This window comes from Natrix helvetica, assembly GCF_964273705.1.
Source record: "Natrix helvetica genome assembly, chromosome: 4".
NCBI classification, from domain to species: Eukaryota; Metazoa; Chordata; class Lepidosauria; order Squamata; family Natricidae; genus Natrix; species Natrix helvetica.
Window position 1 is genome coordinate 1,757,624 of NC_138550.1, and position 27,864 is coordinate 1,785,487.

General features: G+C 44.9%; 2 protein-coding genes across 7 annotated transcripts in view; one reads left to right on the plus strand and one right to left on the minus strand.

Annotated features, from left to right (window-relative positions):
- Positions 1–1,220: 1,220 nt before the first annotated feature.
- SPCS2 (signal peptidase complex subunit 2) lies at positions 1,221–15,598 on the minus strand. The gene is made up of 5 exons (XM_081951659.1): positions 15,453–15,598; positions 8,004–8,087; positions 7,032–7,192; positions 3,607–3,741; positions 1,221–2,599 (listed from the first exon to the last, which is right to left on the minus strand). Exons 1-5 carry the CDS (start codon positions 15,519–15,521, stop codon positions 2,413–2,415), a joined length of 636 nt encoding a protein of 211 aa, XP_081807785.1. The 5' UTR covers positions 15,522–15,598; the 3' UTR covers positions 1,221–2,412.
- XRRA1 (X-ray radiation resistance associated 1) overlaps positions 15,253–27,864 on the plus strand; it is a 32,561-nt gene continuing 19,949 nt past the window's right edge. For 4 of the 6 annotated variants that reach the window (XM_081951652.1, XM_081951656.1, XM_081951655.1 and 1 more), the window contains exons 1-5: positions 15,696–15,844; positions 19,921–20,026; positions 21,984–22,135; positions 24,073–24,144; positions 24,918–24,990. In XM_081951652.1, the coding sequence (XP_081807778.1) occupies positions 19,936–20,026; positions 21,984–22,135; positions 24,073–24,144; positions 24,918–24,990 (388 nt within the window). In that variant the 5' untranslated portion in view covers positions 15,696–15,844; positions 19,921–19,935. Of the gene's footprint in view, positions 15,351–15,695; positions 15,860–19,920; positions 20,027–21,983; positions 22,136–24,072; positions 24,145–24,917; positions 24,991–27,864 lie in introns of those variants that run through there. The other 2 variants (XM_081951654.1, XM_081951653.1) reach the window with 2 other exon arrangements.

Here is a 27,864-nt window from a genome sequence, read left to right on the forward strand (position 1 = left end):
GGAAAAAAGGATGGGGAAAAGGGGAAAGGAAGGAAGAAGTGGGGGAAAAGGGAGGAAGTAATGAAGGAAACAAGGAAGGGGGAAAGGGAAAGAAAAGGGAAGGGAAGGAAGGAGGGAAAGGGAAAATGGAGGGAGGAAAGAGGATGGGAAAAGGGGAAAAGGAAGGAAGGAGTAGGGGGAAAAGGGAAAGGGAGAAAATAAGGAAGGGAAAAGGGAAGGAAGGAGTACGATGGAAAAGGAGGAGAGAGAGGATCTTGATGACCGAGAAGCTCCATAGATATAGTCATGTTCTGTTAATCCCAAACACCTGAGAGGGGGAGGGGGAGGCGCCCATCGCCAGCAACAATGCACAGGGGTCAGAGACGCATCTGCTGATCCCACCTGCAGGGAACTAAAAGATTAGTGTCATTTTTATTAACTTCAAAGCAACACGAATATATTGCTCTGTCTTTTCACACCCTCCTTTAAAAGACGGTACATACTGATCCCAAATTCCCGGGCGATTTTATAACCAATTGTTGTCCATAAATGTTTTTAAAGGAACGCCAAGGTTTTTTAAAATGGTTTATTCCAAGCTGTGTTCCTTAAAAGACAGCTCCGGAGGAGCTCCCATCTGCAATTCTCTACACGGCTGTATTGTAAATACTGAAACACAGAAAGTACACAGCAAGTATCCTAGCAGGAATGGAAAATATCCATGTTTTGCCCTGCAATGATCTTAAGAAACCTATGCACGCCTCTATTGCGAATCGGTAATTTGTTCCCCGATATTATTTCTAATTTTTACCCTCCCATTCGATCGTGTCTGATTTTCAGAGACTGGAGTTTTCCTGACAACCCTTTTCAGAAGTATTTGCCATTGCCCCCTTCCTAGGGCTGAGATAAAGTGGCTGGCTCAATCACCCAGCTGCCTTGGTGCCCAAGAGGACGTTAGAACTCATCGTTTCTGACCTGATGCCTTAACCACTACACCGAAGTGGCTCCCTCTCTCTTTTAAAAAAAACAATAATCTTACAATATTTGTAATTATATAATTAATGTATAGCTTTTATTAAGGCTGTGAATGAAACTTCTTATGAGTCCCTATATATTCCCCCATGTGACTCATATCAGCCCTCTGTGGATGCAGGTGGAAATAATTAGAATTGCAATCTCCCCCCCCCCCCCCAAAAAAAGGATAACACTGTGTATCCCACTCATGAACAATTCCACAATTGTCATGTTACATTTTTGTCTTTTATTGGGAGAAAAACTCCATGATTTTTAGAAAAGGGCATTTATGCAAGGAACAAAAGTTTTCTACCTTTTTTTTTTAAAAAAAAACCTGCATGGATAAAATGCACCAAAAGGAGAGAAGGAAAATATTTTTTAAATCATCCCCGTTTTTCCTTTTGCAGGTAGTCCTCGACTTACAACAGTTCACTTACTGGTCGTTCGAAGTTAACAGCTGCAACGATTCACTTAACAACAGTGGCAAAAAAGATCGTAAAATGGGGCAGAACAAATGTCTCATTTAGCAACAAGAAGTTTTGAGCCTCACTTGCGGTCGTAAGTCGAGGACCACCAGTATCTTCAAACCTCCAAAATCAAATTCCCACTCTCCAAAATAGATTTTTTAAAAAATGAAAAAGTGGACCTTGACAAATTGGTTAAACAACAGACATAATTGAGAAACACAACCACAATGAACAAAACAGTCATTTCCTGCCGAAATCAAGTTCCAATTCAGCCTTTGATTGTTTGACAATGCCCGTAGAATTTTAAAAAATAAAATAAAATTTAACAACAACAAAAAAATTTAGGTAGACTCAACTTTCCCAAAATTCCAAAATGGCTTTGCAAATCTACCTTCCCAAAGCCTTAAAATGTTTTTAGCTCAGGGTCGAACTGTGTGTGGGGGTCCCTTGGTGCCCTCTAGAGGTTGGCGATTTTCCTGCAGATGTTTCACAACCCAAGTAGGGAACAACCTCAGTGCGCTGGGGATGCTGCACACAGGTGAGGTAACTTCATTTGGTAACGAAAGAAAGGGCAAGGAAAATCGTCACGCTCAGGTGGGCACCAAGGATTTTGGTCTTAAAAGCAGGGGTGTCGACTTGGGCAAACTTTTAAGACTTTGGGGGGGGGACGAGGACTTCAACTTCTAGAATGCCCCGTGGCTGGGGAATTCTGGGAGTTGAAGTCCACCAGTCTTAAAATGGCCAAGTTTGGGGACCCCTGCCCTAAAATCTACTTTGCAGGTCCTGGATTAAAATCCTCCCTTGCTCAAAAGGAGGATGGACTGAGGGAGGGAGGGAAAGAAAGGAGGGAGGGGTTCAGGACAAAAGGAAGGTTTGCCATAGGTGGTGGTGGCTTTGATTGCTTTATTGACTTTTAAAGCTTCAGCATGATCTAAGCGGGGAGACGGCCGGCAGCCTATTTCAGCTTCTTCTCCGTCAGGAGGCTGTCATGGAGCTTGGAGACCTCGGGCTCAAAGGTCTCCATTACTAAGGTCCCATTGCCGTCAAAGAATTTGGCGATGGATCGGGTGAACTCCGCCTCTCTCTGCTGCTTGCTTCGGCCGCTGATGAAGGTCATCTTCAGGCTGTATTTGTCATCAAACCTGAGAAAAAAAGGGCAGGTGACACAGGCAGGACAGGTGAGTCCAGGACCATCCAGCTGGTAACCCTGGGCGGGTTGGGGGGGCTTTTCAAAAATACACGGAATGGAATATGAATCATAAAACACAAGGTAACATGAAATAACGTAAAACAATATAATACAAAACAATGGAATATAAAATATGAAATGAAATAAAATTGCAAGATTAAAAAATGTCGTATTAAATACATATGAAATAAAAAAATGAATAAAATAAAAAATAATAAAAATAAGGTAAAATAACAAATATAAAATAAAATTACAAGATAATAAATATAAAATAAATATGAAATAAAAATGAATAAAATAAAAAACAATGTTTAAAAAATTAAAATAAGGTAAAATAAATGAATATAAAATAAAATTACAAGATAAAAAATGTGATATAAAATAAATATGAAATAAAAAATGAATAAATTAAAAAAATAACCTAACAAAATAATATAAAATAAGATAAAATAATAAATGAATATAAAATAAAAAATAAATAACATAAAATAAGATGAAACAAAAATGAATAAAATATAAAGTAAAAATGAAAAATAATGTAACAAAACAAAAATGAATAAAATAGAAAAAATAGAAAATTAAAATAATATAAAACGAAATATAAAACAACAAAATAAATAACGAAGTAAAAAAGAAATAAACAAAATAAATACAAAATTAAAAAATAAATTAAATTGTGACCTCCTGATGATAAGAGGTACTCCTCACTTAATGACCGGTCACTCAGCTGTGGGTCGAGAGAAGATGGGAACGCTTCTGCTGAGTTTGCAATCCAAACTATTCTGTGCCTGGATCAGTGCAGGATGACTTCAACTTAACTCTCTGCATTTGGCGGGGGGCAGGGGGGGGCAATGCTTGGACCTCTGGGAGCTGGCCTGATTCCCCCCACCCTCCTGGGTAACCCTTTCCCTTCTAGGCAGACTTTAGGGGGTCCTGGGAGAGAAAAGGGGGGGGAGGTACCTTTTCAGACTGGAGGACAGCTGCCAGATGTCGTCGGGGTCCATTCCTGTGGGGTCTTTCCTGTGTGCTACCAGAAAGATGCTCTTCTCCTTGTATGAGGTATAGATGGTCAGAATTCCCATCATGACGAAATACGTTGGGTCAGGTTAAAGAAAGAGACCAGAGTCATAGAATCCTAAGGGACCTCGGAGGCCTTCTAGTCCAACCCCTGTCCAAATAGGAGACCTTATACCATCCCAAATTGCTGTCCAACCTTTTCTTGAACACCTCCATTGATAGAGCACTCAAGACTCTCGAGAGGCAAGCTGTTCCTTCCATCATCCACCCACCCATCCATTGATCCACTCACCCACCTATCCATCCACCCATTCGTCCATTGATCCACCCATTCAACCATCCATCCATTCATCCATCGATCCAACCATTCAACCATCCATCCATTCATCCATCGATCCAACCATTCAACCATCCATCCATTCATCCACCCATTCGTCCGTCAATCCAACCACCAATCCATCCATCCATTCATCCACCTATCCATCCACCCATTCGTCCATTGATCCACCCATTCAACCATCCATCCATTCATCCATCGATCCAACCATTCAACCATCCATCCATTCATCCATCGATCCAACCATTCAACCATCCATCCATTCATCCACCCATTCGTCCGTCAATCCAACCACCAATCCATCCATCCATTCATCCACCTATCCATCCACCCATTCGTCCATTGATCCACCCATCCATCCACCTATCCATCCACCCATTCGTCCATCCATCCACCCATTCATCCACCCACCCACCCATTGATCCATCCACCCATTTGTCCATCGATCCAACCATTCGCTTATCCATCCCTCTATCCATTCATCTACCTATCCATCCACCCATTCGTCCATTGATCCAACCATTCATCCATCCATTCATCCACCTATCCATCCACCCATTTGTCCATCGATTCAACCATCCATCCATCCATCCATCCATCCACCCATTGAGCCATCGATCCAACCATCTGTTTATCCATCCACCCACCCACCCATTGATCCATCCACCCATTTGTCCATCGATCCAACCATTCATCCATCCACCTATCCATCCACCCATTCGTCCATCGATCCAACCATTTGTTTATGCATTCATCCACCCACCCATTCGTCCATCGATTCAACCATCCATCCATCCATCCATCCACCCATTGAGCCATCGATCCAACCATCTGTTTATCCACCCACCCACCCATTGATCCATCCACCCATTTGTCCATCGATCCAACCATTCGCTTATCCATCCCTCTATCCATTCATCTACCTATCCATCCACCCATTCGTCCATTGATCCAACCATTCATCCATCCATTCATCCACCTATCCATCCACCCATTTGTCCATCAATTCAACCATCCATCCATCCACCCATTGAGCCATCCACCCATTGAGCCATTGATCCAACCATCTGTTTATCCATCCACCCACCCACCCATTGATCCATCCACCCATTTGTCCATTGATCCAACCATTCATCCATCCACCTATCCATCCACCCATTCATCCATCGATCCAACCATTTGTTTATCCATCGATCCAACCATTTGTTTATCCATCCACCCGCCCACCTGCCCATCCAGCCTAGTCTGTGATCTGGATACTTCAATGGTCACTACTTCAAGGACCGGCCATAACTCCCTTTTTTCCTGGGTTGTTGTAACTTCGAATGATCGCTAAATGAGTGATTGTTAAGTCGAGGACTAAACATAAAAAGGTAAAGCTTCCCCTTGCACATATGCTATGGAGCGCTGTTCCCTTCCCACCAAAGGTGGTTCCTATTTTTCTACTTGCATTTTTTATGTGCTTTCAAACTGCTAGGTTGGCAGAAGCTGGGACAAGTCACGGGAGCTCCCTCCGTTATGTGGCGCTAGGGATTCGAACCGCCGACCTTTCTGATCGACAAGCTCAGCGTCCTAACCACTGTGCCCCTAAGTTGAGGACCACCAGTATCTAAATTTATGCTTGTGAATGAGAGAACAGGGCCAAGAGAGGACATGCCTTGGAGGCGTAGCTGGTATTTCACATCCTCACTTCAAGGAGACGTAGTCTGAAGCCAAATCCCCTTGGGAGAATCCACCTTTCGTTTCTCTATCTCAGGGCAAAACACTGAGTTCCAACTTGATATGCAACTTCATGAAAAGGAGAAGTCATAAACCAGAGAGATGCTATGCACCTGGAGCAGCTCTGAAGAGCTAGTTTTCGCCCCAAGCTCTGGCATAAAATTAGAGAACGACACCTCAGAAGGGTAACTCGGCGCCAAATCTTTGTTTCATCTGTTTAGAATTTTAATAGGATTTGATCAGTTGTTTAATTTTGGATTAAGGAGCCGCCCAGAGTTGGTTTAAGGATGGGTGGCTGTGTAAGTGAATAAATTAAAATTAAACTCAGTTAAAACAAAACAGAAAATCTGAAGGAAGGAACGGGAGTTCCTCGGAATCAGGGGTGTCAAACTCAATTTCATGGAGGGCCGCATCAGGGCTGTTGTTGACCTTGAGGGGCTGGGGAGGGCATGGTCGACTGGGTGGGTATGGCCAGCTTGACACCACTCACTGGGCATGGCCAACTGGGTGGGTGTGACCAGCTTGCGCCACTCCCCAAGCTGTTGGCATTTTTCCTCTTCACATTGGGTAGACCGTGCCAAAGCGACATGGGGATAGCCCCTTACATTTTCCAGGTCGGCCCCGTGGGTCAGATCCGAGCACATCGCGGGGCGGATCCAGCCCACAGGACTTCAGTTTGACAACTCCACTCAGAATGATCTGACTGCCTGTCAGGTTTCCGAAAGATGCCCTAATTGATTCATGAGCCTGGAGCCAAGTTTCAAAAGAAATCCAGTCATTTATTAGGAGCACCATTTCGGCAAGGCCTTTTTGCAGTCAGATCTGAGTCTCATTTGAATTACGGCTGAACTTTACCCCCGTTCCTTCCCTCCCCTCAGTCTGTGTCATAAATCACATTCACCAACGAGGTGCACACATCACAAGCCTGCTGTAATAATCTGAGATCCAACTCTAGCCGAAGATATGTGTGGAATGTGCTCCCCTTTCCTTTCCTCACCATGGCAACTTTATGAGTTGACATTAGGTAGTTCTCGACTAACAACCGTTGGTTTAGTGACCCAGGTTACAATTCCGGCCAGTGAGAGCACCCCGGGATAAAGAGAGAAATGAGATAAACCAGCTTTCCACTCAAAAAGGGGCTTGGGAGCATCCCTTAAAGCTGGCAAAAAAAAAAAAAAAAGAAAGAAAAAAGAAAGAAAAAAGACGCCAGGAAACTCAGCTCTGGGCTTCTGGGTTGCCCAACAAAGCAACCAGCGACGGATGGGAAGCGAAGGAGTCTCTTTCGAGACGGGGAGCAGTGGAAAAAGGATATGACACCACGCAGATGGCAAGCACCGGCTTCGACTCCGGAAAGGGGTGAAGGTAATCCCATATTAAAGCCACGATGGCGAAGAGGCAGGAGATGGTGCATATGATAAGGCGCCCGTCGATCAAGCAGAAGTTCTCTACGTACTTATACTTTTCCAAAAGGACCTGATTGGGAGAGAACGGCCCACGTTAGCCCTTAAAGGGAAGGAAGGAGTTCGCCCATATGAAGAGAATCTTTGGGGCTCAGGGGTGGAATGGGGGGGGGAGGGGTTCTCTGAGTTGGAGTTTTTTCTTGCGGATGTTTTGTGGGAACATCATGAGTGCTAGGAGGGAGTGGGGTTTTCTGAGAGGAGGAGGAGGACTATGGGGTCCTTGGTGTTCTCTGAGCTGGGTGGTTTTCTTGCAGATATTTCATGACCCAACTGGGGAACCGTCATCAGTGCTAGAAGGGACTGGGGTGTAGAGCGGAGGAGGAGGAGGAGGAAGAGGAGGAGGAGGAGGAGGACTATGAGGTCCTTAGGTGCTCTCAGAGCTTGGTTGTTTTCTTGCAGACATTTCATCACCCAACTAGGTAACATCTTCAGTGCTTTAAGGGAATGGGATTTGTGGAGTGGAAAAGGAGGAGGAGAAAGAGGAGGAGGACTGTGGGGTCCTCAGGTGCTCTCTGAGTGTGGTTGTTTTCTTGCAGACATTTCATGACCCAACTACGTAACATCATCAGTGCTAGAAGGGAGTAGGGTTTGCTTGTTGTGATGTGGGGCTGTCAGGGAGGCATCTCAAGAGCTTGAGGAGGAAAGGGTCCTTAAGCAATGCAGAGGAATGTGTATATACTACAGAATCACACAAATATTCCAAGCTGACCAGCACAAAAACAAGCATGGGGGGGGGGGGGTGCTGTCTGTGGGAATTAATAAAAAACACAACAGGACTGGGGGGAGGGGTTCATCTATTCCAAAAGGGAGGAGGGGGGCTTTACCTTTTTGGCAGAGTCATCCAGCGAATTCTTCACCGCTGACCCGTCCCATTTGTCCACTTTCACGGGTTTGTCGTCGATTTTCCACTATGAGGCAAAAAAAGTTTACAAACAAATTCAGAGGGTTAGAACACATTTAAGAGGTCAGAAACATATTTAAGGGGTATGAAACAAATTAAGGGGGGAGGGGGAGGAAGGAGAAGGTGGCAAATGCTTCCTCATTTCCACCCTATGTTGGATTCACACAAAATTAAATTAAAACAACTGAATTTTGCTTGGTAGGTTGTGTGAAGACTGTTGTTTGTCTTGATAAGCACTGCCTTGGATCCGGTTATGAAATTCAGATTTAACAACATGACTCTGCTGGTGAAAAGACACACAGGGCCGTCTTAGCAATTACATCAGAATTTAGAAATCACAAGATAGATAGATAGATAGATAGATAGATAGATAGATAGATAGATAGATAGATGATAGATAGATAGATAGATAGATAGATAGATAGATAGATAGATAGATAGATAGATGATAGAGATTTATTATTTATTTATTTATTTATTTTACCGTGCTTCTAGACCGCCCCCTCTCCCGAAAGGGACTCGGGGCGTTGTACAGTCCATATAAAGAATATATCAAAATACAATAAATAAAAGAATTAAGTATGTACAGTTAAATATGGAGGAGGTTAAAATCGAATTAAAAAGAACTGTACAGAGCAAGTATATATAAATATAATATTAAAACCCCTAGGACACACACAAATTAAATTAAAAACAATACCCCTAAAATAACCAGTTAATAGTACGTTTACCAGGAGGAACAGTTGTAATTAAGCCAGGCCTGCTAGTCGGAACAGGTGAGTCTTCAATTTTTGCCGGAAGGAGCGGAGGTCAGTGGTGGTTCTGATGTTTGGGGGGAGGTCATTCCAGAGGGTTGGGCCCATCACAGAGAAGGCCCTACTCCTTGGTGTCGCCCGTTGGCATTGCCTAGTGGACGGCACCAGGAGAAGTCCCTCTCTGTGTGAGCGAATTGGCCGCAGGGATGTATGTGGGAGGATGCGATCCCGCAAGTAACTAGGTCCCGTGCCATGGAGCGCTTTAAAGATGGTAATCAGGACCTTGAAACGCACCCGAAAAACCACAGGTAGCCAGTGCAGCTCGCGCAGGAGAGGTGTTACGTGGGAGTACCTCGTACTCCCCATCACAGCCCGCGCGGCTGCGTTCTGAACTAACTGCAGTCTCCGGGCGCGTCCCAAGGGCAGCCCCATGTAGAGCGCGTTGCAGTAGTCCAGGCGGGACGTCACCAGCGCATGAGTGACCGTGCGTAGGGCACCCCGGTCCAGTAGGGGGCGCAATTGGCGTACCAGGCGAACCTGGTGGAACGCCCCCCTTGCCACGGCTGCCACATGGTCATCCATTGACAGCCGGGCGTCTAGGAGGACGCCCAAATTGCGCGCCCGTTCCACAGGAGGCAATTGTTCGCCCCCTATGGCCAGCGATGGAATCAGCTGGCTGAACCGAGGTGCCGGTAGCCACAGCCACTCGGTCTTGGAGGGGTTGAGTTTGAGTCTGTTGTCCCCCATCCAGACCCCGACGGCTTCCAAACACCGGGACATCACTTCGACAGCCTCGTTGGGGTGGCTTGGGGTTGAGATGTACAACTGAGTATCATCATCTCACCCAGCGGCTTCACGTATGCGTTGAACAGAAGGAGCGAGAGGACCGACCCCTGCGGCACCCCACAAGAGAGTGGCCTCGGGGTCAACCTCTGCCCCCCTGTCAACACACATTGCGTCCGGTCAGAGAGGTAGGAGCCGAACCACCGCAGAACGGTACCTCCGACTCCTATCCCCTCCAACCGGCGCAATAGGATACCATGGTCGATGGTATCAAAAGCCGCTGAGAGATCTAATAGGACCAGGATAGAGGAACAACCTCTATCTCTGGCCCTCCAGAGATCATCGACCAACGTGACCAAGGCTGTCTCGGTGCTGTGCCCGGGTCGGAAGCCGGACTGCCGTGAGTCTAGATACTCGGATTCGTCCAGGTGTCGTGGAAACTGCTGTGCCACCACATTCTCAACAACCTTCGCTAGAAAGGGAAGGTTGGAGACTGGACGATAATTAGCTAGCTCCGTTGGGTCGAGTGAAGGCCTCTTAAGTAAGGGCCTCACCACCGCCTCCTTCAAGGCGGTTGGTAAGGATCCCTCACCCAATGAGGCATTCACCAGGCCCAGAAGCCAGCCTCGGGTCACCTCCCAAGATGCCAGTACCAACCAGGAGGGACACGGGTCCATTAAACATGTGGTGGGTCGTAGCCGTCCACGCAACCTGTCCAAATCCTCGGGGGCAACAGAATCAAACTCCTCCCAGATAGACAGATAGATAGATAGATGATAGATAGATATCTATATCTATCTAACTATCTATCTATCCATCCATCCATCCATCCATCCCTCCATCCATCCATCCATCCTCTATGGCCTATGCCTATGGCCTCCCCAAGATACACAAAGAAGGAATACCACTCAGACCCATAGTCAGCTCCATAGGCTCACCTCTACAGAATCTTGCCAAATTCCTCGCCAAACAACTCCAACCCTACGCAGAATCCATCATCTCACACGTACAAAACTCACTCCACTTCATAGAAACAATAAAGAAACAAAACCTACAACCCAGCGACCTACTCGTGAGTTTTGATGTCATATCCCTCTTCACCCAAGTGCCCATAAAATAAGCCTTGACAGCCATCCAGAACAAACACAACCCCCCCCCCCAACACATCCTGGACCTGACCAACCACTGCCTAACCAACACATACTTCATCCATAATGGACAAAGATACAAACAGATAGAAGGAGCACCCATGGGATCACCCCTCTCACCTGTCATTGCAAACTTATACATGGAAAATTTTGAAACCAACGCCTTAGACAAATCTGAACACAAACCCAAACTCTGGCTCAGATATGTTGATGACACTTTCGTGATTTGGCCACACGGGAAAGAAAAACTGGACAACTTCCTCACACATCTCAACAGCTACACCCCAAAATACAATTCACCATGGAAATAGAAGCAAACAACCAACTTCCCTTTCTGGACGTCCTAATCTACAAAAAACCCAAAGGCTCCCTAGGACACACCATCTACCGGGGGGGGGGGGGGGGAACACACCAACCGCTACTTAAATGCACAATCCCATCACCATCCTGCACAGATCAACTCTGTAGCCAAGACCCTCATCTCCAGAACCAAACGCCTAGCCGACAAAGACCACCTGAAAACTGACTGACACACTATCAGAAACGTATTAATCTCCAACGGATTCCAAAGAAAAACAATCACCAAACTAATCCAAAGGGAGACTCCCCCCCCAAGAACCGAGACACAGAACAGGACAACGGCATCGCCCTCCTCCCTTACATCAAAGGCACCACAGATAAAATCAGCAAAATTCTCCACAAGCACAATATAAAGACAGCCTTCAGCACTGGCCAAAAAATAGCCAACATCTTAAGAAACCCCGAAGACAAAATACAGCTAGAAAACCAAGGAGTCTACGAAATACCATGCAAAATCTGCCCTGCAACATACATAGGACAGACAAAGGAGGAGAATAAATGCACGCATCGCAGAACACAAGAACGCAGTCAGAAAAAAAGATAAAACTTCCCCCCTTTTCCAGCACCTTAAAGCTACAGGACATGAAATTAATTTTGAAGGAACCAGGTTAATCTCCAAAATGGAACACTTCAACCAGAGAATAATTATGGAAGCCATTGAAATAGAGAAACACCCCCACAATATGAATAAACGTGACGATACCTTCTGCCTACCAGACATCTGGAAACCAGCCCTAGTCATCAAACGAGCTCCACCCACCACCCAGGCTGTTACAACACGAAACAACAATAGACACACAGCCAGCACCAATCAGCACCAATCTACCAATCATGATGCAGCCACACATCCAATCAATCCACTTACTGAAACAAAGCCAGCACTCCATACCCCCACCCCCACCAAGATTTATAGAAAGATGGCAGCTCCGACCACACTTTAAGCCCAAAACACCAGCCTGAAGATGGCGAGTGAGACCTCGCCAAAACATTGCCAAGACAATCTCAATGTTACACGGGAAAAGACCCAAATACAACAAGACCAGCATGCATATATATATTATTATATTATATATTTTATATATATATAAAAAACTATATATATAGTTTTTGAGAAAAAGGAAAGGCGTTCTTTCAGGAATCCTTAGGGGCAGCCATCTGCCCAAGAGAAAGTAATGGGGCCCACTTTTGTAGGGTTGGCAAAGCCAATAGGGAGGCCAGATTCACTGAATAACCACTAAGTGACTAAGTTAACACCCTAGTGATTCACTTAACAACCGTGGCAGGAAAAGCCGTAAAACGGGGCCAAACTCACTTAAGAACCGTCTTGCTTAGCGATAGAAATTGCAGCTCAATTGTGGTGGTAAGTCGAGCACTACCTGTGCATGAACACAGCCTGCTGGAGTCAGTCAAATAACTCTCTTATTAATGTCTAAAAAAAATGTCTAAAAAAACACCTCAACTCACTTCTCATTGTAGCATTTCCTCCTCCTCCTTGACTTCCTGTTGCTAGCTTCAAAGAAAGACACATCATCCTTTCGGAAACCCAGCGGCCATATCTAAAAAAATGTCAACTGTCCAGAATGACAACTTAATTCTAACCTTTTTTAAAAAAAATAAAAAATCACATCGGGCAAGTAAACTTGCCTATGGACCAGAATGTCCTCTAAGGCAACAGCTGAAAGGCTCCGATCTAGAAAACACCATGTTTTTATTCTCAACACAGAAGCAAGGAAAAAGAAACCAGTAAAGTCCATGCTGCTGTAAAAAGCTTTCCTCCTCGAAGAATTGTAACAACAAAGAAGAGCCTGTTTCTTAAGATGCAGTATGTCTGGACAGGACTATTAGCAAAAAATGATTTTATTTTTGTTTTCAATCTAAGGAAAGCTGCACAGGGTGAGGGAATCTGTCTGTGAAACTGAAATGAGACCGGAGGACAACAGGGAGAAGGACTTGATCAATTCTCCTTAAGAATAAATAAGCACAGCAAGAGAGTAAGGTTTCGACGCAGCACTTCAGACCTTTAAATACAGGTAGCCCTCGACTTAAGACCACAAGAGTCCAAAATGTCTGTTGCCAAGTGACACATTTATTTAGTGAAGTTTGCCCCATTTTACAACATTTCTTGCAGAGAAGAGCAAGAAAGATGATCAGGGGACTGGAGACTAAAACATATGAAGAACGGTTGCAGGAACTGGCTAAAACATATGAGGAACTAGTTTAATGAAAAGGACTAGGGGAGACATGATAGCAGTCTTCCAATATCTCAGGGGCTGCCACAAAGAAGAGGGAGTCAAACTATTATCCAGGGCACCTGAGGGTAGAACAAGAAGCAATGGGTGGAAACTAATCAAGGAGAGAAGCAACTTAGAACTGAGGAGAAATTTCCTGACAGTCAGAACAATTAATCAGTGGAACAGAAGTTGCCTCCAGAAGTTGCGAATGCCCCAACACTGGAAGTCTTTAGGAAGATGTTGGATAGCCATTTGTCTGAAACGGTATAGGGTTTCCTGCCTAGGCAGGGGGTTGGACTAGAAGACCCCCAAGGTCCCTTCCAACTCTGCTATTGTATTGTATTGCAATAGTTAAATTAGTAACAGGGTTGTTAAGTGAATCTGGCTTCCCGCATTGACTTTACTAGTTGGAAGGTCGCAAAAGGGGATCACATGACTCCGGGACACTGCGAGCGTCATAAGTATGAGTCAGTTGCCAAATATCTGAATTTTGGTCACGTGACATACTTGCAATGGTGGTTTGAAAAAGACATGTCATTTTTCAAAGTTTTAACTTGGGAACTGAAATATGAAAAAAAAGGATTAAAGAAAACATCTGAAAAGTCAGACCAGCTTTCCAAAGATATGGCCACTACTCTGTTCACGAGGCAAAGTTAACAAAGGCGGGTCAAGATTTGCACAATACGGTGCAGGGATTGGTTCACATTAATCAAAAAAACCACCCCACCATTTTTTGCTTAGGACGCTGTTCAAATCCAGCTTGGTCTGGTGGAGTCGTTTTTATTTTATTTAGCATATGGCATCTACTGCGGTCATGCAGTCCCTGACCTACCACACTAATAAAACACTTTACACAGGTGGTCCTCAGTTTGCAACCACAATTGAGCCACACATTTATGTTGTTAAGGGACTTTTGCCCCATTTTACAAACTTTCTTGCCATGCTTGTTAAGTGGATCACTGCACTTGCTAAGTTAGTCACACGGTTGTTAAGGGAATTTGGCTTTCTCGCTGTCCGAAGAAGTCTCCGTGGTCATGTGGCTGACATGACTCAATGCCGAAGGCTCATGGAACGCTGTTCCCTTCCCACCAAAGGTGGTTCCTATTTTTCTACTTGCATTTTTTACGTGCTTTCAAGTCACGGGAGCTCACTCTGCTACGCAGTGCTAGGAATTCGAACTGTCAACCTTTCTGATCGACAAGCTCAGCATCTTAGCCACCCCATCCCTTATATATACATACATACACGTAAATTAAATTAACCTGTGCACAATACAACATGAGATAAACTATTAATTTAAAGTAAAACTACGCTCCCCCTGCAGCTGTCAAGTTAGTCAGATGGTTGTTAAGTGAATGCGGCTTCCCCATTTGTCAGAAAGTCGCAAAATGGGGATCACGTGACCCCAGCCCCCTGCGACCATCGTAAAGACGAGTCAGTTGCCATGCATCTGACTTTTGAGCAGGGAACCGCGGGGGGGATCCTGCAATGGTTGTTAAGTGCGACAAACGGCCGAAAGTCACTGTTGTCCGTATATGTCATTTTGGTCGCTAAATGACACGTCGCAAGTCGAGGACTACCTGTAGTACCAGCGCAAATATCAATGTAAATAAAACATCAAGAGATACACAGACATAAACAAAAGAAATACGTGGACAATTCAACATATACGGGATGAAACACTAAATGAATAAACTAATAAATAATAAATCCTAAGGGAAGGGAGAACCAGGCTCTCCCTGCAGGATCCCAGGGGTCAACACGTGTGAATGCGGACTCTTAGAATTCCCAGCTGGCCAATCAACGACAAGCAGCTCCTTCACCCCCCCATCTGCGTCTCCCGACGGGCTGAGGATTCTGGGAGTTGTAGTCCCCGCCGTTCTGACAGGTGCAGGGTTATCCCAGCGGGGCCTAGGCCTTTCTCTCCCTCCCGAGACCCAGCGGCCCCCTCAGCTCCCGGGGCGACGTGGAGATCCAAGCCGTCTTATTCGGGGTAGGGAGACCCTGCTGAGGCAGACCCGGGCCGCCCTCGCTGCCTCGTCCCGGAAAGGGCCTTCTCCATCCCCGCGGGGACCCGGAGGCCGAGGGCCGCTACCTTGTCCAGGATCCCGTTCTTGTTGGCTCCGCCGCCGCCTCCCGCGCCGCCACCGACTTTCGCCGCCATCTTGGCTCCTCCTTTCCCCCTTCGCGACCTGTTCGCCGCTGATTGGCTAGACGGGGAGGGGCCCGCGCAAGGCACGCCGGGACGGGGAGGCGCCGCCGTATAGGGAGCCGCGCCCGCGCGCGGGGCAGCCTGGGAAGTGGAGTTCGCGGCCGGCGGGTTGCCATGGCTACCGGGGGCCTCGGGAGGGAAATGTGAGGGAATCGCGGCTCGCCTGGATCGGAGAAAAGGAGCCCGAGGAAGGACGGCCGGCTGGACGGCCAGCTGGGGGGGCTGAAGCCGGAATCCGAGCCGCTTCCGTCCTCACTCCTGCGGGGAGCGGTGGGGTGGGAAGAGAAAAGGTGCGGGAGGCTTTCTAGCCACGGGAGGACTCGACGCTCTATGGTTTGCCCCCCCCCCCCCCTCTTTATAAGAAGTTTTAATTATGTCTTTTTCCTCCCTTTAATTCATTCATTCACCAAGTTGGAGCCCTTCCCAGCGTGGTATTACAATCCCCATCTCCTCCCCCAGTTGGCCTGGCTCCACAACCGGGGTGGGTGTGGATTATGGTTTATGTAGCCCTCGTCCATCACATCCTGGGGGTTGGAGTAGAATGAATAAGCTGGATGGGACCTTAGAGGTCCTCTAGTCCAACCCCCTGCTCAAGCAGGAGACCCTATGCCATTTCAGAAAAAGTGGCTGTCCAGTCTCTTCTTCAAAGCCTCCAGTGATGAAGCACCCACAACTTCTGGTGGCAAGCTGTTCCACTGGTTAATTGTCCTCAGGAACTTTCTCCTTAGTTCTACCTTAGTTTTCTTCTTGATTAGACTAGCAGAATAAGAGAATAACAGGATTGGAAGGGTCCTTAGAGGTCTTCTAGTCCAACCCACTGCTCAAGCAGGAAACCTTATACCATTTCAGACAAATGGTGGTCCAGTCTCTTCTTCAAAGCCTCCAGTGTTGGAGCATCCACAACTTCTGGTGGCAAGTAGTTCCACTGGTTCATTGTTCTCATGGTTATGAAGTTTCTCTTTAATTCCAGGTTGCTTCTCTCCTTGATGAGTTTCCATCCATTGTTTTTAGTTCTGCCTTCTGGTGCTTTGGAGAATAGCTTGACCCCCTCTTCTTTGGGGCAGCCCCTCAAATACAGGAAGACTGCTATCATGCCTCCCCTAGTCGTTCTTTTCTTTAGACTAGCCAGACCCAAATCCTGCAGCTGTTCTTCATATATTTTAATCATCTTAGTTGCTCTTCTCTGAACTCTTTCTAAAATCCCAACATCTTGTTTGTAGTATGGTGACCAAAATTGGTTGTTGTTGCTGAGGGGTTGGGGGTTGGACTAGATGATCTCAATGAATGCTACTGGCCCTTATTCTCTCTTATCCCAGCTTCTTTGGTGGATTTGAAGCAGAAGTCATGGCCGAGAGTGGTTTAAAATCTCGGGATTCCTAAGCCCAGAGTTTCAATGGCGATAGCCCCCGGTCTGAGAACTTGCATAGTCCTCTGCTTACTTTGTGGCTGGCATTTGCTGCGCTCCGTGAGGGGGGTGACGAGGTCTCTGGAGGCTGGCATTGGAGCGGGTCGTTGCAGAAACGGTTCAGGTTGATTTGAACCCTCACGTCGCCATGTGTCACCCGCATTGCTGGTCTGGGCAGGTGTTGGTCTCCCCCTGGCAGGGCCTGCTGGGAAGGATCCCTATGGACCATGTCACAGAGGCCTGGCTGCTTTGTTAAGCAGTGACATGGGGGGGGGGGGGTCTCCCCTGGAGAAAAACAGGGATTGCAAAAGTTTGTCTTTTTTTGCAAAGAGAGATAAAGTCCGTAGAGATTCTCCAAGCACCAAGGGTGCTTTTTCTGAAGGCAAGTGGATTTTCTGGTTTTTTTTTCCTTTTGAAGACCTTTCGCTTCTCATCCAAGAAGCTTCTTCAGCTCTGAGTGGAGGGTGGGGAATGGAAGGATTGATACTCCTTGCAGACAGCTGGTCCGTTGCATCGTTTTAGAGGGCCGTTGAGGTCACGGAGATTTATCTGTGTCCTCAGGGCCACCTACTTCCTTCAATTTTCCCTCTGGAAGTCCATTCCTACTCCCACCCCATTCCAAGGGTCTTCATCCAAAATTGCATAGCTCAAAGTCTGTAGAGATTCTCCGTCCTCCAAGTCATGGTTGTCCCAAAAGTGCTTTTTTTCAAGAGGCAACTGGACTTTCTGGTTTTTCTTTGAAGACCTTTCGCTTCTCATCCAAGGAGCTTCTTCAGCTCTGACTGAATGGTGGGGGATGAAAGGATTGATCCTCCTTGCAGACAGCTGGTCATTTGCCTCCTTTGAGAGGGTCCTTGAGGCCACTTGGAGGTTTTATCTGTGTCCTCAGGGTCCCCGGAGTGGTGTAAATGGTTCCTGTACTTCTCAATTTTTCTGGAAATCCATTCATACTCCCACAACATTTGGTTTCAAAGAAAAAACAAGAAAGTCCAGTTGCCTCCTGAAAAAAGCACCTTTGGGACAACCTGGATGATTGAGAATCTCTACAGACTTTGAGCTATACAATTTGGGGTGAAGACCCTTGGAATGGTTGTGGGAGTAGGAATGGATTTCCAAAGAGAGAAAAATTGCAGACTACAAGAACCATTTGCACCACTCAGGGGACCCTGAGGACACAGGTAAAGCTCCAGGTGGCCTCAAGGACCCTCTAATAAGGATGCAACTGACCAGCTGTCTGCAAGGAGTGTCAATCCTTCCCTTCCCCACCATCCAGTCAGAGCTGAGGAAGCTTCTTGGAGGCGAAGAGAAACGTCTTCAAAGAAGAGAAACAAAGAGGTCCAGTTGCCTCCTGAAAAAAGCACCTCTTTGGGACAAAGAGGGACAAATACCAGGATTGGAAGGGACCTTGGAGGTCCTCTAGCCCCAAGTTACAACAGCACTGAAAAAAGGGACTTACGACCGTTTTTCACACTTGCGACCGTTGCAGCATCCTCATGGTCACATGATCCAAATCCAGACGCTTGGCAACTGACTTGTACCGTATTTATGACAGTCGAAGCGTCCTGGGGGGGGGGTCACCCGATCCCCTTTTGCGACCTTCTGACGAGCAAAATCCACGGGACAAGGCAGATTCCCTCAACCGCTGTGTGACTCACTTGACGGCTGCTGTGATTCACTTAACGCCCGTGGCAAGAAAGGTCGTATAATGGAGGGCGGCAAAACTCACTTAACAAATGTCTCTCTTAGCAACAAAACATCTGGGCTCCATTGTGGTTGCAAATCGAGGACTACCTGTCTACCATGCTGGCTGGGGAATTCTGGGAGTTTAAGTCCACAAGTCTTAAAGTTCCCAAGTTTGGACACCCCTGCCATAAACTAACCATGCAGTCCAAGTTGTCCAGCAAACTAAGTTCAGGGACGATGGCTTCGTTTGTAGTGTAAGGTTTTTGAATTCAGCTTGGAGTCTGATCATTCCAATGAAACTCTGAACACGGGGCTACTGATAATCAGTTTTTTTTTATTTTCTGCAGAAAGCCAAAAGACTTGATGGCATTTTTGTCTCCCAGCTTAACAGAGCAGGCAGAGAGAGACAGAGACAGAGACAGATGACAGAGAGAGATGACAGAGAGAGAGAAAGAAAGAGAGAGAGAGGGAGACATGACAGAGAGAAACAGAGAAACAGAGTGAGAGAGATAGAGAGATGACAGAGAGAAAGAAAGAGAGAGAGAGGGAGACAGAAACAGAGAGAGATAAAGAGAGAGAGGTGACAGAAAGGAAGAGAGAGAAAAAGAGAGAGATAAAGAGAAAAAAGCAGGCGCGAGCCTCACCCCCTTGAAAAAAACTTTTTGTCAAACTTCTCCTAGTCTTACACAGCTTGCACAGATCGTCCTAGTGTTAGAAACATTATTTCATGCAAACCTCATGATTTTTCTCAGCGCTCTGGAAACCATAGACTTTAGAAGGGGAAAGAAATACATTTTCTGGGGTAGAAGTCAGAGCTTTGTTAGGGAATGCTGAACACACATTTCAAGTTACAAGCAAGGTTACTTGGCACAATCCACTTTTTACTTTTCACAAGAAGTTACTTAAGCTAGGCTAAGCTTGGCAATTCGCCAAGGTGTTTTACCTATGAAGTTGGCACGTTAAGTTACAACGGAGCTTCTCTCAACAGCAATTTAACAAAAGCTGAATTGGGTTACACTCTGTGTATGCTCTAATCCTTCAGGGATCCTTTCATTGGTTCAATCCCCCATCATTTCGAGCAGATGAAAACTTTCATGGTTTTATTTCTTTAGGAACCAGGAAGTAATTTTATGCCTCAAAATATGCACATGAGCTTCCTTCCTCAGGGACTTTATCGAGAGAAAGAGATTTCAAAAGCTGTGGGTTTTTGTTGTTGTTGTTGTTGCTGGAAAGGTTTTAATTAACATTTTGCTTTGCCTTAAGGGCTGAAGGGAGATCATGGCGACCTTGTATAAGATGGATGATGGGCAGTGTTATCCCACCAACTGCTTTCCCGCTAGAAGCCTTCTGCAGCCTCGATACAAAGAAGGTAACGTCTGTGGATATGCAGTTTTTAAGAAGTGGGGAAGGTTTAAGGATCTTTGCAGCTGAAAAAAAAGAGACTCCTGTAAACGTCTCCCCAAAGTGGCCCAGCTTACCTTTCTAGAGTAAGGTCTGTGAAGAGTCCCACTCGTCCAGGTCATGGTTGACCCAAAGGTGTTTTTTTTTTCAAGAGGCAACTGGACTGCCATACAACAATAAAAATGTTGAGACTTTGGAAAAAGTTCAGAGAAGAGCAATTACGGTGATCAAAGGCCTGGAGACTAAAACATATGAAGAACGGTTGCAGGAATTGGGTACGTCTAGTGGAGACTCTAGAAAGAGTGCAGAGAAGAGCAACAAAGAGGATTAGGGGACTGGAGACTAAAACATACAATGAACGGTTGCAGAAATTTTGGGTATGTCTAGTTGAATGAAAAGAAGGACTAGGGGAGACATGATAGCAGTGTTCCAATATCTCAGGGGTTGCCACAAAGAAGAGGGAGTCAAGCTATTCTCCAAGGCACCTGAGGGTAGAACAAGAAGCAATGGGTGGAAACTAATCAAGGAGAGAAGCAACTTAGAACCAAGGAGAAATTTCCTGACAGTTAGAACAATTAATCAGTGGAACAGAAGTTGCCTCCAGAAGTTGTGAATGCCCCAAAGTTTAAGAAGATGTTGGATAGCCATCTGTCTGAAACGGTATAGGGTTTCCTGCCTAGGCAGGGGGTTGGACTAGAAGACCTCCAAGGTCCCTTCCAACTCTATATTGTATTGTATTGTATTATAGTTTAAAGAAAAGAAGGACTAGGGAGGAGGTGATAGCAGTCTTCCATTATTTGAGGGGCTGCCCCAAAGAAGAGGGGGGGGGTGTCAAATTATTCTCCAAGACACCTGAAGGCAGAGCAAGAAGCAATGGTTGGAAACTAATCAAAGAGAGAAGCAACCTGGGATTAAGGAGAAACATGGAATGTATAGCTTAGAAACGTAGATGTATAGATATTGGAATAATTAGGGATGTATACAAATGTAATTGAATAACAAATGGTTATGTTAGGACTGTCAAAAAGGATTGTAACTTACGCAAAACTATTTTTAAAGATGTTTGTATTTTAAAGTTTATTATTTTCAATAAAGGTTTAAAAATTTTAAAAAAAGGGAAAAAAAAGGAGAAACTTCCTGACAGTGAGGACGATTAGCCAATGGAACTGCCTGCCACCAGACGTTGTGGGTGCTCCATCACTGGAGGTTTTTAAGAAGAGACCGGACAGCCACTTCTCTTGAATGCTACTATAGGTTCTCCTGCTTGAGCAGGGGGCTGGACTGCAAGACCTCCAAGGTCCCTTCCAGCTCTACTTTATCCCAACTTTTTTTGTTTTTCTTTGAAGACGTTTCGCTTCTCATCCTGGAAGCTTCTTCTGAACAATCAGAGCTGGAGATGAGAAGCGAAATGTCTTCAGAGAAAAACCAGAAAGTCCAGTTGCCTCCGGGGGAAAAAAGCACCCTTGGGACTTTCTAGACTGGTGCTCCCCGGTGCCGCCCTCTCAAAACATTGAGGCAATGAAAAGGTCACCCAGTTGTGCAAATGTATTGTGTGAATCTCTCCTCTGCTCCCTTTCCCGAACCCCGCTGGAAGGTTTGGGAAAAGATCCCTGCAGAAGAGAAGATTGGAAGCTCAGGGTTGAACTGTGCTGTCCTTAATACTCTCTGAGATTTCATGCCTAAGGCGGGACTAGAACTCACCTCCTCTTGGTTTAACCACTAGACCAGGGGTGTCCAAACTTGGGAACTTTAAGACTTGTGGACTTCAACTCTCAGAATTCCCCAGCCAGCTCTGCTGGCTGGGGAATTCTGGGAGTTGAAGTCCACAAGTCTTAAAGTTCCCAAGTTTGGACACCCCTGCACTAGACTAAAGGGACTTAAAGTTGGCCTCAGCTGGGTTTTTCTTTCTGCACCTGTCCCTCCAGGAGCCGGTCACTGGCAGGTAGCTCGTCATAATGTGGAGAAAACTAAGGCCGAATGGCTGCTTGGCACGGAAGCTGCCCAGCACAGCTGGCAAGAGTGTTTGCGGAAAGCTCAATGCCCCAGGCCGGATAAAGTCCTCAATGGGGCCCAGCTGGTGAGTGAGGGTGGTCTTGCTTGCATTGCTTGGTTCTCCTGCCCATTGCAGAGGGTTGGACTAGATGACCCTTAGGGTTCCTTCCAGCTCCACGACACTGGGGGTCTTAGGTTGTTGGAAGGACGAGGGTCAAGGACTCTCATGGGAAAGCCCTTGAGAACTGGGCAGACATTATACAGGTAGTCCTCGACTTACAGCCATTCGTTTAGTGACCGTTCAAAATTACAGCTGCGCTGAAAGTCTATGGAGCTTCTCATTTCCCCCATCACTCAGTCAGAACTGAAGAAGCTTCTTGGATGAGAAGGGAAACGTTGTCAAGGAAAAAAAACCAAGGAAGTCCAGAAGCCTTTTGAAAAGGTGACTTATGACCATTTTTCACACTTAACGACCGTTGCAGCCTCCCTGTGGTCACGTGATCCCCTTGGGTGATCTTTGGCAAGTAGAGTCAATGGGGAAGCCAGATTTCACTTAAAAACTACAGCCGGAATTCCCAATCCTGGCTGAGGAATTCTGGGAGTTGAAGTCCCAGATCCTGGACTAGACATGCCCAGCTCCCTCAACCATTCATCCTTTGAATCAAGATCACGTGAAGGGTTAATACCACTTTATAAGGCCTTGGTAAGGCCACCCTTGGAATATTTGCATTCAGTTTTGGTCGCCACGATGTAGAAAAGATGTTGGGACTCTGGAAAGAGTGCAGAGAAGAGCAACAAAGAGGATTAGGGGACTGGAGACTAAAACATATGAAGAACGGTTGCAGGAACTGGGTATGTCTAGCTTAAGAGAAAGAAGGACTAGGGGAGACATGATAGCATTGTTCCAATATCTCAGGGGTTGCCACAAAGAAGAGGGAGTCAAACTATTCTCCAAGGCACCTGAGGGCAGAACAAGAAGCAATGGGTGGAAACTAATCAAGGAGAGAAGCAACTTAGAACTGAGGAGAAACTTCCTGACAGTTAGAACAATTAATCAGTGGAACTTCACCAGAGGTTGTGGGTGCTTCATCACTGGAGGTTTTTAAGAAGAAACTGGACAGCCATTTATCTGGAGAGCCATTTATTTGACCAGGGGGTTGGACTAGATGACCTCTGAGGTCTCTTTCAATTCTGGTTTTCTGTTATTAGGTATGTCTAGTCTAATGAAAAGAAGGATTGGGGCATGAGGACATGATGGCAGTCTTCCAATATTTGAGGGGCTGCCACACAGACAAGGGGCTCTCAACCTATTCTCCAAAGCCCCTGAAGGAAGGACAAGAAGCAACGGATGGAAACTAATCAAGGAGAGAAGCAACCTGGAACTAAGGAGGAATTTCCTGAAAGGGAGAAAAATTAATCAGCATAACAACTTCCCTCCCAGAAATTGTGATTGCTCCAAGACTGGAAGTTTTTAAGAAGAGATTGGACAACCATCTGTCTGAAATGGTATTTTCTCCTGCTTGAGCAGGGGGTTGGACTAGATGACCTCCGAGGAAGGGACAACTCTGTTATTCTGGTTTAGCCTCTAGATTCCTTATTCATCTTAGTCGCTCTTCTCCACCCTCTTTGTAAGGCCTCAGCATATTCCCTTTATCCTGAGTTAGAATAGAATAGAATAGAATAAGAGAGTTGGAAGGGACCTTGGAGGTCTTCTAGTCCAACCCCCTGCCTAGGCAGGGAACCCTGCACCACTTCAGACAAACGGTTGTCCAACATCTTCTTTAAAACGTCCAGTGTTGGAGCATTCACAACTTCTGGATCCTGTCCATCAGTCAGCTCACACAGCCCCTATTGAAATCCTACCACACTCACACACACACAGAGACACAAACACACAGACCCATTTTACACAGTCTTCTTGTAATCACCACTGCAGGGGAAATTGGTTTTTTTGGCAGTAGAGATTTGACTTTTCCGTTTTTGCTCGACTGACTTCACTTTCTCCGGCTTGTGAATTTCTAGATTAAGCTCCACCATGTTCAGGCACCTTCGGATTTGTGCTCCGTGAATATCAGCCACCAGAACTTCGCCTTGGTGAGTAGGAATTCGAACCCGCAACGTCCCTTTGCTTCAAGGGGACGGGCCGCGTGGGTCCCCCAGATGTTGGGGTACAGAAGGACCTGACAAGATGGCATTTGGGGTGGCTTGGTTCGGTTCCCTTTTCTCTCGGGTGGCTGGGACTCGTTTCTTATTTTTACAGGTAGTCCTCCACTTACAACCGTTCACTTAACGACCGTTCAAAGTTACAACAGCCCTGGAAAAAAGTGACTCAGTTATGACCGCTTGGCACACTTTGCGACCGTTGCAGCCTTCCCGTGGTTGCGCCATCAAAATTGAGACGCTTGGCAACTGACTCTGCATTTGGCCCCCTTTGGCGACCTTTTGCCAAGCTGAGTCAACAAGGGGAAGCTAAGATTCCCTTAACGACCGTGTTATTAAGGTCACAGCCGCAGGGATTCACTTAACACAGGGGTGTCCAAACTTGGGAACTTTTAAGACTTGTGGACTTCAATGGCTGGGGAATTCTGGGAGTTGAAGTCCACAAGTCTTAAAGTTCCCAAGTTTGGACACCCGTGGCTTAACAGATGTGGTTGGAACAGTCGTAACACGGAGCAAAACTTACTCAACTCCTCTCTCGCTTAGCAGCAGAAATCTCAGACTGAATTGGGGGTTGTAAGTCGAGGACTATCACTCAGAGGGGATTCTGTTGAAGGGTGGGGTGTTGGGCCACCTCTTGGGGGTCAGCTGGTGAGGAAGAGAGCCTTAGAAGCGAAGGTACTGAGTTGTCTGCTCTCCCGTTTCGACAGGCAAGGGAGAGCGATTTTATGCAGTTCGATTCCGTCGCTTACATCAACGCCACCGAAAATCTGTTGACTTTAGGTAAGGAAGCCATACGCGTAATTTTGGGGGTGGCTTGGATGGGTCATGTCTGGTTGGTCCATTCTGACTAGAGGTGGGGCTGAAGTTTATTTATGTATTTATGCTCCTATTTATGTATTTATCGTGCTGCCCTTCTCCCCTATGAGGGGACAACTGTTCGTTCAGTGTTCGTTTGAAGTTTCTAATTCTTTGTTCTGTTTTTCCTTCAGATTTTTGGTTATTATTTTAGTCTTTTCTCTATTAATTTTTAGTCCTGCCACATCTCCATATTTTTCTAGTTCTTGCATTAACCTGTTCCCTGTTTCTAATGGATCTTCTATGATAAATACTAAGTCATCTGCAAAGGCCTGTATTTTGTATTCTTCCTTTTTAGTTTTGGTTCCTCTTATTTCCTGGTTTTTTCTAATTCGTATCAGAAGGCTTTCTAGCGTCAGAATAAAAAGCAGAGGTGATAGTGGGCAGCCTTGTCTCACTCCTTTCGTTATTTCAAAAGACTCTGTCCAGAAAGTGGCGGGGTTCGCCGAAATGGCAAAAATTTCAGCTTTTTTAAAAGATCAGAAGCAGGAGAATTATACACAAGAATGGGCAAAATGGATTGATTATATACAGAATAAGTATCAGACTAGGAGGTATTATGTAGCCTTTAGCTAAGATTGTTTAGACTGATAGTTGATTAGAGTAAATAATACATGGGATGCTTGGAATCATTAGAGTGGTGTATAGTGGAAGTCAGGGGGGGGTTGAGTGGGAGGTGGGGGTGGGTTAGGGTGGAGGGTGGGGTAATATATATGTATAAATATACTAGAAGATGGGATTAATGAAATATTATTTTAAGAGAAATTTATATTATGATTTATATATGTTAAATTAGTTTAGAAGAAGGGATTGATGGGTTATTATTATTCCAAGAGAAATTTATATTGTGATTGTTGGGAAGAGAGGGGGTACAATATGTGTATGAGTAATCTACTTTTAGACAGGGGGAGGGGAGGGGGTAAAATAATTGGTATAATATTTGAATTTCCTTTCTTTAGGGGGGGCTGGGGGGAGGGGAGGGGTATAGTATCTGTATGGGATTTATACTGTATGGTGGGGGGCTTAAAGGGGGAAAATATGTTTGAATAAAACTTTTTCAATTAAAAAAAAAAAAGACTCTGTCTTCTCCCCATTCAATAGTATGCTTGCCTTTTGGGTGGAGTATATTGTTTCTATTAATTTTTCAAATTTATTTCCTAGATTCATATTTTTAATTTGTTGTTTCATGTATTGCCAATTTAAATTACCGAATGCCTTCTGTGCATCCAGGAATACAAGTGCCACTTGTTTCTCTGTATGCACCTCATAGTACTCCAAGATATTAGCAATTATTCTGGTATTATTTCTAATTTGTCTTGTTGGGAGAAATCCATTTTGATCTGGGTGTATGTAATCATTTAGTAATCTTTTTAGTCTCTCCGCTATTATTGTTGCAAATATTTTGTAGTCCACATTCAGCAACGAGATTGGCCTGTAATTTTGAATTTGGTTGTGGTCTGTACCTTCTTTATATATTAACGTAATGTATGCTTCCCTCCATGTGTTTGGTATTTTTGCTTTCGTCAATGTTCGTTTGAAGTTTCAGTGCCTTGAAAATAGAGTAGAATAGAATAAGAAATAAGAATAGAATATGGAATGGTATGAATAGAATGGAATGGAATGGAAGAGAAGAGAGAATAGAATAGCATAGCATAGCATAGAACAGAATAGAATAGAACAGAACAGAATGCAAAATAATAAAGAATAGAATGGAGAATAGAATAGAATGCAAAATAGTATAGAATAGAATAGAGAATAGAATAGAATAAGAAATAAGAATAGAATAATGGAATGGTATGAATAGAATGGAATGGAATAGAATAGAATGCAAAATAGTATAGAATAGAGAATAGAATAGAATAAGAAATAAGAATAGAATATGGAATGGTATAAATGGAATGGAAGAGAAGAAAGAATAGCATAGCATAGCATAGAATAGAACAGAACAGAACAGAACAGAATGCAAAATAATAAAGAATAAAATGGAGAATAGAATAGAATGCAAAATAGTATAGAATAGAATAGAATAGAATAGAGAATAGAATAGAATAAGAAATAAGAATAGAATATGGAATGGTATAAATAGAATGGAATGGAAGAGAATAGAGAATAGAATAGAATAGCATAGAATAGAATAGAACAGAACAGAATAGAATAAGAAATAAGAATAGAATATGGAATGGTATGAATAGAATGGAATGGAAGAGAATAGAGAATAGAATAGAATAGCATAGAATAGAATAGAATAGAATAAGAAATATAGAATAGAATATGGAATGGTATGAATAGAATGGAATGGAAGAGAAGAGAGAATAGAATAGAAAATAGAATAGAATAGAATATCTTTAATGGCCAGGTGAGATCACAAGGAATTTGTCTTTGGTGTATAAGTTCTCAGTGTACATACAAGCTATAAGTGATAAATCAAGATCATAGTCATCGTAAATACACTCATCATGAATCATGAGATACAACACTTAGCGATAGTTATAGGCTACTAAATAAGGAATCAAATCATACTAGAAAACTAAAGAAATCAATATAAATCATAAAGATACAAGCAACATGGTTATAGTCATAAGTATAAAAGAAGATAGGTAATAGGAAGGAGGAGGAGAAGAATAATAATGCAGCCTTAGGGAATGGTTTGACAGTGGGGAGGGGATTATTTGTGTAGCAGAGGGATGGCTTTTGGGGGAAAAAAACTGTCCTTGTGCCTAGTTGTCTTGGGGTGCAGGGCTCTATTGCGTCGTTTTCAGGGTAGAAGTTGGAACAATTTATGTCCAGGATGCGAGGGGT